Raw genomic sequence first — 15,386 nt, forward strand, 5'->3', positions numbered from 1 at the left:
TATTTTCTTCTACTTCACTGAACTCTCTCACAATTTTGTATTTCTAAAAATCACAAGTAAAGAAAAAAAGGTGACAAACCTGTCCAGTACATTTGGAAGCTGTCATCTCACCTGAATTTTATTTAAACTCAATTCTTCTATCTATTACAGTTTTCTCAGATTTACCTAACTTATAGGCTTATAAGGATCAAGTGCAATTTTGTATGTGAATGAATTTGAACAAATATAAAGTGTCATGTATCTTGAAGAGATTATTAATTGTTGTTGCTTAAATTTCAAGTTGTTTACAAGTTGCCCTTTCCAATCTTGCTTCAATTTCCATTCTGTATCCACAGGCATCATTAGCTGGTTTGATGGTCTCAATAAGTCTGACTGGCTGGAAAAAATTGGAGACTATAAGAACTTGCCAAACTACAGTGGCCCAAATTCTAATTACTAAGTGGTGTTAGTAATCTCTTTATAGTCTTGGTTAATACTAAATTTCTTTAAAACTTGTTTTCTCAACTTTATTAAGGTAAGGATGAAAAAAAAAGCAAAACATTCCAGAAGACTTAATTGAATCTTTTTTTTTTTTTTTTTTAATCAAAAGAGGTTAGCTTTCCAGAGAGTGCTTTTACAGGTTTATAGGAGTTGAATTTAATTAACACTATCATTGTCAAAGTATCTTGGGTTGGATAATTAAGTCATTCTTTATACATGTTCTTCCAGTTCTCTTCCATAGAACAGTTGAGAGATCTGCAAAACCAATGGAAGACAAGCAGATTGAAAACAAAAGAGACAATCCACCAAGCCAAACCTTTGGAAGATTCCCTTAATTCTTTCAATTGTGAATCCCCACCTGAGAGCATCTCTAGAACTAATTGCCAGAAAAGTTCTAAACATTTCAACTACTTTAGGCTTTATTAACAACAAATATTGATATCAACTACTCTTCATCACTAACAGTCTTAAAAACATTTCCCCCCCAAAGTTGATCCTTCAAGGTACATCAGAAATAATATCGAAAGAGAAAAGCTTGGATTTTCATAAAAAATATGCATCCAGATCATTTAAGGTACTAAACTAAGGCATTGGCCTCTTGTGCAACACTGCAGTTAGACAGTCACTGAGAGAACATCTGTTTGGAAGAATCTGTGATCTGGCTCCTTCATTGCTCTTTCCATTCCAGTCTGTGTGCCTTTCCAACTTGAGCACTTTTCAATCCCATTAATCCCAGGAGTTGCATTGTGGTGCACTTTCAAGGTGGGCAGACCTAGTGAAAAGCAGATATTAATGTCACTAACATAAGCAGAATCAGCTTTATCCAAAGTGGCCAGAAGAGCCAGAAATGTCCCTCAATATGACCCATAGGCAAAATTTTCCACCCTCTCTCTGAAATCTCAGTAACAGACTAAATTGGTGCCATGGAAAAAACCCTGTTTGGGAGTCAACAGACCTGATTTTGAGCCCTGGCTCTGCTATGCACACTATCACTTTGGACAAGTCATTAAATGATGTAAGCCTCAGTTTCCTGATCTATACAATAAAGGCATTGAACTAGATATAAAGTGCTAAATATATGACACTATAAATAATTAGAACCAGTCATATATTTTATTTATTATTTTTAATTCTTTTAAAGTTATTATTATTATAATAGCTAACATTTGTGTATCATTTTAAAGTTTGCAGTTGCTTTCCAAATGTCATCTCATTTTATACTTACAATAATCAGTGGGTGGTCAATGCTATTGTTATCCCTGTTCTAGCCTGATTTCTAAATAAAGAACATTTATAAAGCACTTTAAGGCTACAGCCCTGGATTTGGAAGGTCTGAATTCAAATCCTTTCTTAGACATTTCCTAGCCAGGTAACCCCATGGCATTACTCATCCCTAGTTTCCTCATCTGTAAAATAGGAGCAATAATAATTTTGTGATGATCAAATGTGTTCTCAACCTTATATGTAAACCTACGTTTATATTACAAACTATCTATGTAAAATAATTTGGAAACCTTAAGGTGCTATTTAGATACTATCTGGTCTTTTCCAATGACTTTATTTAGCTTCATTTGAGGGAGGCAGTCACTGGTGCAGCAATTTCGGAGTCATGAGACACCTCTGGGCCTGACTCCTCAAATGCAAAGTGAAAAGTTGGACTAGATGCACTCAAAGCTCCCTTCAAATTCTAAACCTTTGATCTCATGGCATTCATCATGATTCTACACAGTAGATACCACAGGTAATACTCTTCCCATTTACAGGTAAAGAAACGATGGCTCAGAGTGGTTAAGTGATCTGTTCATACCACTGCTATTAAGTGTCAGAGGCAGCTACTTTGTTTCTTTGATGCTTTTAGATGGACTCTTGTTAATTGTGCTTGGTAGATTATCCTAGATAAATATTATACAACAACAGTAAATGATAATAGCAATTAAATTTATGTAACAATTTACAAAGTATCCCCAACCAATGAGCTTCTCTTCTGTTTTAAGTACCTCCAGAGTAGGAAATTCCACACATCCCTTAGTTGTGGCATCCATGCTAGTACTTAATAATCATGACAAATCCTTAAGATATGAAGGGAGACTAGAATAGAATGAGTTTGGTTTAGAAACATACACAAACATAGCCCCCTTCCTTGGGCATATAAGGCAGTTCATAATTGCTTGTGGAACTTTTGAACTTCTACAAAATAACAGCTAAACTGTGTTATCACTACTCAGATCATTTCCAAAATAGTTCTTTGTAAATGAAGGAAGAAAGGAAGGAAAGGTGCATTTATTAAGCACCTACTAGGTGTCAAGCATTGTGCTAAGTATTTTACAGATATTATTTCATTTGATCCTCAATCTTTATTATTCCCAATTTATAGTTGGGAAAACTGAGGCAGACAGAAGTGAAGGCCTTTGCCCTTCACACAGTTTCTGAGGCTGAATTTGAACTCAATTTCCGGACTCCAGGCCCTAGTGGAGTCTGCTGTGCTACCTAAACTAAAATTCAAAGATTAATCAACTCCTTCTACATGAAAGGTAAGCACACCACAAATTTACAAATCTAAGAAAGTCAGTCTCATTACTTTGTAATCATACCAGGTAAAGACAAAATCAGGTCAGATAATCTTAGGCTTTTAGAGCTCTAAGATAGATTATCTGGAATCAATCCATGTGACAGTAGGCATGGAAAGGATGGAGAGGAGAATGATGTGTGAGGGGGAAATAGCAAACCTAAGCCTGAATTTTAGGACTTTTGATGGCTATTTCATGATTTTTGGCCAGCATATTAAATTTGTCCACCTCAAGTTCCTATTGCCTCCTCCCAGCCAGTCTCTATGGGGGATGAATCCAAAGGAAGGGAAGAGTAGCTGCTGAGGCAGCTGCAAGGAGATTTAGCAGAGGGAGTGAGATATATTACAAACAAACTGCCTCCCAAAAGACCAAGAAGGTATTGACATTTGGCCAATGTCTCCATTCTCTTTTCTGAGCCTGGGAAGAGCAGAGAATTTACCAACTCAATAACTTGCTCGTCTTAGGATATTAGCACCCTGTGGCCAAAATACCTATCATCCAGATTATAGATCCAGATTATATAGCTTGAAAATATAGAACCTGTCTATGGTTTTCTGGGTAAAGTTACTTGGCAGGCCCTCCACATTCCTGGATAATCCTGTTCTACAATGCTGCAGCAAGATTCCAGGCTTTCTCCCATGGTTTGGTTCAGCTGTTACAGGTCAGATAGTATTAAATAATTTTCAGCCTTTGGCTTTTCCAGAAATGCTATATATGAGCTGTAATTCTCACACATTTGTGGCCCTTGCTACAGATTCAGCTCCAGTGGCTCCCTATTACTTCCAGGATCAAATATCAAATATTGTCTCTGGGATTTAAAACTCTTCACAAATTAGCTTCTTTGTACCTTTCTGGTTTTATCTCCAAGTACTTTCGGATTCAGCTACATTGATATACTTGCAAATGCTACTCTCTATCTCCCATCTCCATGCCTTTTTCCTGACTGGTTCCCATGTTTGGAATGCCCTTCCCCTTCCCTTTTTGCCACTTAGTGTCCCTTGCTTCCTTTAAGATTCAGTTCAAATACCATCTTTTTTTTCTGTAGGCTTTTACTATTTCTCTGTTCCAGTCCCTCCCTCTTCACCTGCTTTGAGATTATATCAAGTTTTTCTCTGTGTGTATTTTTCTGTATGTTTTTCTGTGTGTATTTCTCTGTCTCTGTCTCTCTTTTCTGTCCCTCCTTCCTCTTTTTGTCTCTCTCTGTGTCTGCATGCCTCAAATAACATAAATACTAATAATATATACGTGTATGTTCACACATACACACACATACATAAATACAATAGTCAAAGGTAGGACTTTAACTCAGATTTCCCCTGAATCCAAGTTCAATTTAGGCACAATGCCTAAAATATAATAAATGTTAACAACAAATAAATTTATAATAAATAAATACCTGTAAACTAACTAAATGGCAGATACACCCAATACGCCAATGAGGGTCTTTGTCCCTCTGCTCATGCCAGGGCTTCCACCTTGTCAGTTCAAGTCTTTCTCATCCTCAAGATACCCCTCGGATCCTACCTCCTTCAGCAACCTTTCCTAACTGTCCTCTTTTTCTGGGCTTCATACAATTATAGAATCTGAGAGTTTGAAGCAACAACCGCACTTTTACAAATGAAGAGACTAAAAGCAAGCAAAGTGAAGGAACGTGTCTAAAGTCAGAAAACTAGTTAAAGATACTAGTAAGTATTTGAATCCAGGCCTTATCACTATACCACATCAATAATAATAACTACCATTTATATAGGGTTTTTTTTTTTTAAGATTTAAAAAGGGCTTAATCCTTAAATAATCCCCTGCATAAATGCTATTATTATCTCTATGTTTATAGTTGAAGAAATTGATATAGAGAGAGGTTAAATGATTGGCACATCATAACACAACTTGTAAGCATCTGAGGTAGCATTTAAACCTAGTGTCTTCCTGACTCCAAATCCAATCCTCTATCCCACACTGCCTCTCATAATCGATACAGAACTTTATATATCTTTGTTAAGTGTGTTTGTATATAAATCTTGGCTCATAAATAATAGATTGCTTATTAAACACAAAGTAATTTTTGTTCTGATCTGTGTGTGTACATATAACAGAATGTAAATATATATAAATATACACATAGATATGCATATATAGACACATACAATGGAATATATTTAGTGCATAAATATATAAAATATATACACATACATATATTTTACATATGTAGTATTAATTTATGTGTATTCAAATTATTTTCTTCCAGTAGAATTTAAGTTCCCTGAAGGCAGACACTGATGTCTTCTTTATCTTTGTATATTCAGCAGAGTGCCATAGAAAAGGGCAAATCCTTAATAAACACTTGCTGAATAAATAAACAATCAATCTATTTTGATGGCTCACTGTTGGAAAACTTCATGGAAAAAATCCCCAACAAAAAATGTCTTCTTGTCTGGGAATTTCTGGGAGTGAGATTTAGACATTCTCCCATGTGATCAAATAATTTATGTGCAAGAAATACTAAAATTTGTAATCACCAAGGCTATAGTAATAAAAATATATGTTTGAGGTCTGCAAAAAGTTTCAATCTGCATTTTTTTCATTTGAGACATTTTTCTCATTATTATCCAAATTGTACAGATTAAAAAAAACTAATGCTCAAAAAACTTAAGTAACTTGTCCATGGTCACAGTAATTGTCAAAGGTAGGACACAAAACCCAGATTTCTCATTAAGTGAAGTGCTCTTACCACTATTTTACCAAACTCCTTTTCCCACCTTCTATGCAAAAGTTTATCTAATCTCACCAGATCCCTTACTATTGCACTAACAATTCTTTTCTTCTTTCTTAATTGACTCTTCCTAACCTACTATAGTGGCTGTTCCAAACCTGCTATTCTCACCTCAGTCTTCCTACATTTACTCACTTCTTTCTCCTCAGAAGAATTTATTTGCTACTTTGAAGGAATGAGCTCTCTCTCTCTCTCTCTCTCTCTCTCTCTCTCTCTCTCTCTCTCTCTCTCTCTCTCTCTCTCTTTTAAACTTTTCTATACCTCAAAATCTCTTGCCTTCATCCTCATTCTCTTCTCCAAAGAAAGGCCCTCACCAACCTCAATACTTCTACTTGTGCCCTATATCCCATTCCCTCCTGTCTCCTTTATTTTTGATTTTGCTTCTATTCTAATTGTATTGCTGTGGGGACTTTGAATCTTCCATCATAGCAGGATTATTTTCTAAATTTCTAATCATCAATCTAGCAGTATCGTTTGGCTCCTTCCCCAAAGCCTATTAATATGCCTAGGTCTCCCTGATTCTTTAAAAAAAATAAATAAATAAATAGCCCTTTGCTTGACTGTCTCATCCCTCATCATCCCATAGATATCTTCTTCCTTTCACAGACACATCATAGAAAAAGAAGTCAACACTGTGGCCTCCACTTCTTTTCCTATATAATTCTCAATTCGGGTTGTGACACACTCCACTGAAACATATAGTATTTAATATATACTTTAACATATTTAACACATATTAGACTACCTGCCATTTAAGTGGGGGGAAGGAGGGGAAAAGTTGGAACAGAAGGTTTTGCAAGGGTTAATGTTAAAAAATTACCCATGCATATGTTTTGTAAATAAAAAGCTATAATAAAAAAAAAAAACGCCCTTCTGAACCTCTATGAGTCTTATTGTCATTTTTATGCATATGATTCACTGATCTATATATTTTCCCCTGTTCTCTCTTCTGAGCCCCAGGTCTCCATCACCAACTGCTCTGGGAACATTTCAAATGAGATGTTCAACAAGCATCTCAAATCCAGCATGTCTAATGCATAATCAGTTTTCACTTAAATTTTTTCCCCTAAGCTCAATTTTTTTTCTTTATGTTGAGGGTACTACAACATATAGAAGCATCCAAATCTGAAAATTTTCCAATCCCACACCCTTATATTCAATTTTTGTTGATTCTACTTCGAACCTCTATCTCACATCTATCCCCTTATCTCTATACATATAATCATCAGAATAATTCAGATCCTAATCACCTCTTGGATGTTTTATTACAACATTATCCTAATCATGCTCCCAACTTCCATTAACTTAATATTAATCCAATTCCTCCCCAAGCTTTCCTCTATTCAGATGTCAAAGGAATATTCCTAAAGTAAGGGCTTGAGCACATCTACCCATTTAATTACCTCAGTGCTTTTCTATTTTCTCTTAAATAAAATGTAAACTTCCCAACTTGACATTTAAACCCATCACAATCTGGTTCTAGACTACTTTTTCAAGCTTACTACACATTTTTATTCTTATCCCTGGTACCAAGCAGTGTTTGTCACTCATGAATTCATTCCCACATTGTACATTTTAGGAGTACTTGGTATCCCCTAAACTTGGAATTTCTGCTTCCCCCTCCATACCTTTGCATAGGCTATCTCCCATGCCTGAAATGTTTCCCCATTTTTCCCTTTTGATATTCCTAGCTTCTATCAAGGCTCAGCTCATATGCCACCTGATGTAGGTGGTAAACACTTTTACAGGTATATACACATTTCTCATACTTTACTTCAGAGGGCCCCATTAGCATTTTGGTGACATCAACTGACTCCCTTTGGAATGATGTTTTTAATAATTGAAGGAAATGCTATATTTTGATGAGAGTTTAGTGAAAATAAAAATCTATTTTTTTTTCCTTTTGAAGTTCATGGACTCCCTAAAATACATCCAAATATATTCTTATACATTTACAAGTTGTATCCTCTACTGAAATGTAGTTTCCATGAAAACAAAGACTTTTAAATTTTGTCTTTGCACTTAGAATAGTGCCTTGCTTAATAAACTCTTATTTACTTCATTAATTACTAAGTTAATATTAATTGTTCAAAGAACCAAATATTTCCATTGAAGCAGCTAGGTGGGGCAATGGATGGAGCATTAAACCTGGAGTCAGGAAAACTAAGTTCAAATCTAGCCTCAGACATTTATTAGCCATATGGGTAAGCACCTGACCTCTACTGCCTCAGTTTCCTCAATCATAAAATGGGCATAATAATAGCACCTACTTCCTATCTCCCAGGGCTGTTGTAAGAATCAAATGAGAATATTTATACAGTGCTTAACATAAGACTTGACACATAGTAGAAGCTTAATAAATGCTTGTTTCCTTCCTTCTAGAACAAAGTTTAAAAGCAGCATTTTAGTAGTAGCTTTTCTAGAATCTCTAAGCTGCTAGGACTCAAATAATAATTTTCAGCAGTTGATAAATGGTGATCAAATATCACATGTGAACTAGCACTGAATGCCTTTCCTCTCCAATAAGCTATAAAAGGAAAATCTTCTCTTCCAATTCAGGGATGAGCAGCGAATGCTGAGGTTCCATTTTGCCCTTATATTCACTTCACTAAGTTATATATGTTGAATCTGAATGTAGTTATTTATATCTTGAGGAGATGGGAAATCTGAGCTGTCACTAAGAGAAATAGTGTTTACTGTTGGGAAGGAAGTATCAAAGACCTTTTTAAAAAAAGAATGATTTTAAAGCTTACCTTTATATGGGGCTACTCACCTATTTGCTCATTTGATCCCTAAATCAACCCTGAGGTACTTAGGATAGGTATGATTATTTTCATTTTTACAGATAATGAAAACAAATTCAGAGAGGTTAAATTAATTACTGGACCAAGGTCACACAGATAATAAAGGTACAAGCCAGGATTTAATTCTAAGTCTTCTGCCAAGTCTAGTGCCTTTTCCACTATATAATACTGCCTCTCAAATAACTTTACCAAATTCTCAAATTACAATTGTTTATTAGTCTACTGTAAGGGATAATCATTTCAGTAAGATGCTCTGCCTTAATAAAAGTTATTGGAGTTAGTAAAGGGTCAATGGTTTTAATTAAATAAAAATTTAATAATTAAAAAATAAAATAATAATAATAAAAAGATGCTCTATTTACCCTGGGAAATTCTCATCTGTTTCTAGAAGAACCCTCTCTACTATTGATTATGAAAGGTAACTTGTTCTTGTATATGTATAATCTCTGGGAAGGGATGATGGCATATGGCAGTCTTGGAAACAACTCCTCAGGAATCTGCTTGTAACCATTTTTGTCTGTTGAGCAAATGAGAATGCTGAGGTCATTTACCATTTACCTTACCACTGTTGTCGTCTGCACAAGGATCAGAAAAAGGAAGAGTTACAGATTTTTGAAGAATTTGGTTCTTATTATCCAGGCTGCAGTACCATGCATTCCTTGGAAGCAGTGGAATGTGGATAACCTAAATCAGGTGGTTTTGACCTGGAGATCATGAATGTGGGTGGGGGAACTATGTTGATAACTCTATTTTAATAATATTGGTTTCCTTCATAATTCTAGATATTTTGTTTCATGCATTTTGAGAAATCCATAGATTTTAGAAAACTCCTATAGGGGTCCATGAAAGAAAAAAAGTTAAGAATTCCTAATCTAGATGGTTAACTGCAAATGTCTTATTTCCTTTCATTTCAGGCTCATAGGTGATTTCCTCTTAATTCCTATTACCCCCTTTCTACCTATGCCAATCTCCATAGCTTAAGAAAATGATAATATCATGGAGAGGCCCTCAAGCCAAGAGAAAGGAGGCAGCTGAATAGTATTTTCAAAGACTTTACTAAGAACCTGAGTCAAAGTTCAATTGGGTATTGTAGAAGATGTCCCAAGATCTAACATGACCTCAAAAGTATTTGAACAATGAGGATGTCCTTCTCTTTAGAAATAGCAAGCCAATCTTTTTTCCTCCTGGAAGAAATATTTTTGACTGCCTATCTTTTCATATTTACACTTTAGTGGAAAAGCAACAGGAATGATATCCTGATGATTCTGATCTACTTTTACTCAAAAAATGGAGGACCTCTGAGAAAAGTTTTAATGGGAAAAGAAAAAAAAAGGGGAAAAGGCGGTTAGTAAGCTGATCTGTTTGTTCAGTATTCAATATTACAGGAATACTCAGGAGGGAGATAGATATGTTTCTTTTTGCCAGTGAGAGAGAAAGAAAGAGATAAAAGCAGAGACAAAATGAGACAGAGACAAAGAGAAAGACAAAAGGTGGGGGAGAAGGGTGAAGCAGTTTTTCCTTAAATATTTTGTGGCTTAGGATTTACACAGTTAAAATACCTATAAGCATGATCAGTCCACAGTTGGTGAGTTAGCTTAAAAAAGATCTTTGTGTTATTTTTGGTTGTTTTTCCTTCCCTATAATCATTAGGTATCTTGATTTTGGCATGTTGTTTGTAGGGCTAAAGCTCAAGATAATTAGAGCTAGAGAGGAAGCGAGCTATGTTTCCTTTTTTTTTTTTTTTTTTTTCCTGTCTTGCAAGTTTCTTTTCTTTTAAAAAGTCAAAGCAATAACATCTTTGTCACATAGAAACACATCTTCATTATTTCCCATGATTGAAAAATAACTCTGATAGCTCTGCAAAGATGCCCCTGAAAAAAAAAAAAAAAAGTGTTTTCTTGTGTTTATACTTAAACACTGTTTGCTGAATATTACGTAGGACCATTTGGCTTTAAATTTTTAGTTAAAATATGTCAACACTTTTATTTGGATGGGAAAGCATTTCTTGTTGATGTTGAAAGTGATGACTAGCAAAGCAAAAAAGATAAAACAAGACTTTTCACCAAATTGCATTGTGGAGACAATCTCTTAAAACAGCAATGGTTTTGAGTCTTGTGTGTGGTTTTTTAAAGATATTTCCCACCCTCTCTGGGTGGCAAACAAAACCAGGTGGCCTCATAATCCCCACAGAGGAATCCACCAATCATTGCCATCTTAGTGGAGATGGGCACAGGGCACAGTGTGTGTTCAATTATAGATGAGGGCAAATGGAACAGTTTTACACTTGGGGGGATGGAATTGAGGAATGGAAAGCAGAGAAAAGTCCTAGCTATCTTTTCTGATGATCTCCACCCAAAAACTCAGGCCAGACTCTTATTATTATAGAATTATTTGGCTTGGTGCCTGGATGTGATCTCAGGAACCCAGCAAATACTCAAAAAGCTGACATGACAAGCAGGATGTTCTTAGTCTTGGCGGGGAGGAATGGACTCGGACTGTAGGACTTCTTCCAGCTGTCATATGACTGAGCCAACAACAGCAGCTGCCCAAAGAGGCAAACAAACCTATCTTAATACCCCAAAGGGCGACCTAACTGGGTTTCCATAACTTCATTGGCAGAAATACATAAAACTGAGTCAGTCCTTTTGTTTCTTAGACCCCTAATGTTGTCCTCAAAAGAGAAACTTTCTGGGAGTCTTGACCTTAAGGTCTCATGTTTCAGTGGGCCTCTCTCCTCATGAAATTCAATGGGGAATGCAAATATTGCTGCCACAGGCAGCCTCAGGCTCTAATATTCCCCCTTCAGATTGCCTTGCAAAGTTGGCCTGCCCTACAGAAACAATATGCAATATTAATTATGTTGGACACCCTGAAATCTGATTCCAGGATGTAGGCTTGAAAAAAAAAAAACATACCCAAGATAAGTGGTCTCTAACTCCCCTCCCTCCCACAAGTTCTTTCTCAGTAAAGTTCTAACTAGTGACTCTCCTAATAGCCCTTCTCTCAAGCCCCCCCCCCATCTTCCAATAAAGTGCTCATATTTAGGGCCTCTCACTGTTCATCTGAGTTGCTAGAGCCAACCCTAAAACAACAGGAAGAATTATCACCCCTTCTCATTTTCATAGCTCATAATGTCCTGGAAGAAATTAAATCTTCAGGGAGAAAACCACCAACCACTTACAGGTATTTTATTAACAAATTCACATAACATAATAGTTTTTTTCCTATAATGATAAGCCCTTGGATATCTTTCCACTCGGGAAATGGAAGAAAAAAAAGAGACTTGTTTTGTCCCATGGCTTTGTGGCTATCCCTTATTCCTAAGTGGGAATCTGGGATTCCTGATGCCCACTGGCTGCTGGACTCATAGTTGAGCCAGAAGACCCTTTTGGAAGTCTGAGATCTACTTGATGTCAAAGTGATCCCATCTCTGTCATTTCAAACTGACAATTTCTCTTTCTCTCTCTTTAACCCTCCAATTCTCTGCAGCAACTGATCAGTTCCAAGTAAGCACTTATGAACAGCAGCTGTCACATAAACAAGGTTTCAGCTTCACAGTTACCCTCTGGAAATGCTCCATAGCCCAGATTTCTGAAGACTCAATAAGGGAGAACTGACTTTTCCATTCCTACCTTCATGGATGGAATACAGACTATGAATTAAACAATTCCAGAGCAGAACAGGCAAAGGGAGGGGGGGAACAAAGACCTCTAAGGGAAACAGTTGGGAAAAAAGCTGTATAGGGAGTCAAAGGGTCCTCTGGAACCAGGTTAGATCAGACAGCTCCCCAACCTTCATTGCTTCCCTGATCAGCCCACAAGTATTCAAACCCACTCTGTTTTACAAGGCAGGGAGGACACTTACAGGTCTTGAGGACCAGGGAAGGCATTGTCCTAGGTCCCCTTGAAGGAGGGAAGACATCATCGGTGGCAACTCCTGTGTGGCCCACAGCATCAGCCTGGCCCAGGCATTCTGGCCCAGGAAGCACAAGCTGTGATAGGCCTGAAGGTTTCCTCTGCAGGGCCTGAGGGAAGAAGGAAGGTTCTGACTGGGGGATCCCAGCCCCAGGATCCCCCTATTCCAGGTAGCCATCAAAGACATCCAACTCACTGTCAGTGTCATAGAGCCCAGAGCCTGGATCTGAGAGTACACCCAGATCCACCAGTGCCTGGTCCATGTCCTCAGGCAGGAAGACCAAACCTACATTAAGGACGATGTACTCCATCAGGAAGGCATAATACAGGATCAGGACGTTGACAAAGAACAACCCCACGTAGAACATATAGGGTAGCAAGGGCACATGGGAGCTAAGGGGGCCCAGTGCATCCAGATGGGCTGCAATCCCTGGAGTGGGCATGCAAGCTGGGGGCTGAGGTGGGGCAATCCAGATGTATATGTGGTAAATGGAAGGAAAGTGGGACTGGAGAAAACTTGGCAATTGTGCTAAGGGGGAAGGAGAGATTTGGGATCTGAAGGCATAAGTCCAGATGTGTTAGGACTCTGCAGTAACTTGAGGAAGGAGGGGGAGGGGTTTCCAGTTATGGGAACCCGGGCAAGGCAAGGCCTGTGCTGTTAGAAGGGAGGTATCCAGATGTGGCAGTCCCAAGATAGGAGTCCAGATGCTTCCACTGCGGCAGCTGCGGGAGAGAGGATGGGAACACTGTAAGGCAATTGCAGCAGCACCTCGGGGCAGCCCCCGGGGCTCTCCAGTTGTGCAGTCTAGGTTGAAGGGGCAGCGCTCCACTCCCGGCCGGCCGGCAATGGGGGCGCCCGGCTGAGCGCTCCCTTCCCACTTCCCAGAGATCCCAGGGCGGACTGCGGCCGGATCCCCGCGGGCTGGGGACGCAGGGCCCGGCGGCGGGGCTCAGTGTCCAGGAGGAGGTCGAGGCTCCGGGGACATCGCCGCTTCCGCTCGTTCAAGTGTCACCGCCGCCTTCGTTGCCCTGTATGTCCTTTTCCCGAAACGTCCAGCCTGTGGTCTCTCGAGATCCAGCTGGGATCGGTTTCCCCCTCAGCTCCCCGGGGCCAGCGCTCCCATGGCCGCGTCTCCCCTCCCCGCCTCCGCGGGGGCCCCTGCTCGGCCTCTAGCGCAGCCTCCGCCCCGCCCCAGCGCGCACTGGCCCGGGCCGCCCAGGGGCGGGGGGAGAGGCGGGAGCTGCTCCATCTCCCTAGTCCCTCCGCCCCCTCTTCCCCCTCCCCCTCCCGCCGTTCCCCACCTTCGCGAGTTGGTCCGGGACAGCTCTGCAAGCCCAGCTGTCCAGTCTTCCCCGGGCTGGCTCGTTTCGTTTTGTCCTCAATTCGTCCAACAGACTAGGGCGCTGTCCTCCGGATTCCACCTGTGTTTGAAAGACTGAGGCAAGTAAATTGGGAAAAATAAAATAGATAAATAAAAATATAAGAACTAACAGACATTCACACTTTTTTATGTTACTGCACGTATGGCACCATTGTTAATCTTTACAGAAGAAGTTTTCTAGCAAAACCTAAGAATGCTCCTTCCCCATAATTCTCTTTTTGAAATCTTCTCCCATAAAGCTTTTCCCTGAATCCTTCAGCCCTCTGTTGAGAGAGTAAACCTCCTCAGAGTTTCCTAATCCCACTCGTTCTTCCCTTAGAATCCTAAAATAGTTAGAATTGAAAGGGCCCTTACTGGTCATCTAGTCTAATCCCTTCATTTTTGTGTTATTCAGAGTTTTGTTTTTCCAGTCATGACTGACTCTGTGACCCCATTTGGGGTTTTCTTGGCAAAGATGCTAGGAGAGTTTGCCATTTCCTTTTCCAATTCGTTTTACAGATGAGGAAATTGAGGCAAACAGAGCTAAATGACTTGCCCAAGGTGACCCAGATAGTGTCTGAAGCCAAATTGAACTCAAGAAGAGTTGTTTTCCTGACTGCAGGTCAAGCACTCTATCCACTATGCTACCTAGCTGCCCCTCCATTCCCCCCTCCCCCCCAAGACTGGGGTTAAGTGACTTGCCCAGGGTCACACAGCTAGGAAGTGTTAAGTGTCTGAGACCAGATTTGAACTCAGGTCCTCCTGAATTCAGGACTGGTGCTCTATCCACTGTGCCACCTGCCCTGCCCCTCCATTTTTAATTGGAATTTTGTTCCCGTGAACATCATTAGAATTCACTGTCCCAAATTCTAACTAGGTAGTGAACAAAAATGACATCCTATCTTGAGGATGAGGAAACTGAAGCCTAGAGATATGTGCTAAGCTGTCCAAGATCACACAAGTAAAAAGCATCTGGATCTGAAATCAGGTGCTCTTAACTTCCAGAGCCCCTTGTAAAATTCTTATTTGGTTGTAGACATTCTATACCTGTACCCTTCTCTTCTACTCCCAAATGATAAATCACATTAGAGCAAAGACTTGCATCTTTCTGTTTGTGTATTGCTACCATTCCTCACCACTCACCATGCACAGTACCTCACCATTACAGAAGACTGAATGGAACCAAATCCTATCTCTATCACTTACAACCTTTGTGACCTTCATCAATTTATCTGATATCTCTGAACCTCAATTCCTTCATCTATGAAAGCCAAAGGAGGGGGAAGACCACTGGGCTAGGTGATCTCTAAGGTTGCTTTCAGATCAAAATCTATAATTCTATAAATGAAGTAAATGAGAAATTCCTACTGAAACTAGCATGGGGAATCAGAGCAGCTCCAGAGGGGAACCAGGAAGTTGTGCGTGGAGTAAATATACGTTTTTGTTTGTTTGTTTGTTTTTGTTTTTTTTTTTTACATTTTTCTCTTAAG

The 15,386-nt window shown here is 39.1% G+C and overlaps 1 protein-coding gene across 3 annotated transcripts; it reads right to left on the minus strand.

The window, feature by feature from the left end:
• Positions 1–881: 881 nt before the first annotated feature.
• Positions 882–13,715, minus strand: DEXI (Dexi homolog). 3 transcript variants are annotated; one of them, XM_074280547.1, is made up of 3 exons: positions 12,826–13,711; positions 12,486–12,645; positions 882–1,252 (listed from the first exon to the last, which is right to left on the minus strand). In XM_074280547.1, exons 1-3 carry the CDS (start codon positions 12,976–12,978, stop codon positions 1,095–1,097), a joined length of 471 nt encoding a protein of 156 aa, XP_074136648.1. In that variant the 5' UTR covers positions 12,979–13,711; the 3' UTR covers positions 882–1,094. The 3 variants fall into 3 exon arrangements, 2 of the variants coding, with proteins under 2 accessions (XP_074136648.1, XP_074136649.1); XM_074280548.1 differs by having other exon boundaries at positions 12,732–13,709; XR_012484530.1 differs by having other exon boundaries at positions 12,486–13,715.
• Between the last annotated feature and the right edge of the window lie 1,671 nt (positions 13,716–15,386).

Source organism: Sminthopsis crassicaudata, chromosome 1, assembly GCF_048593235.1.
Source record: "Sminthopsis crassicaudata isolate SCR6 chromosome 1, ASM4859323v1, whole genome shotgun sequence".
Classification (NCBI taxonomy): Eukaryota; Metazoa; Chordata; class Mammalia; order Dasyuromorphia; family Dasyuridae; genus Sminthopsis; species Sminthopsis crassicaudata.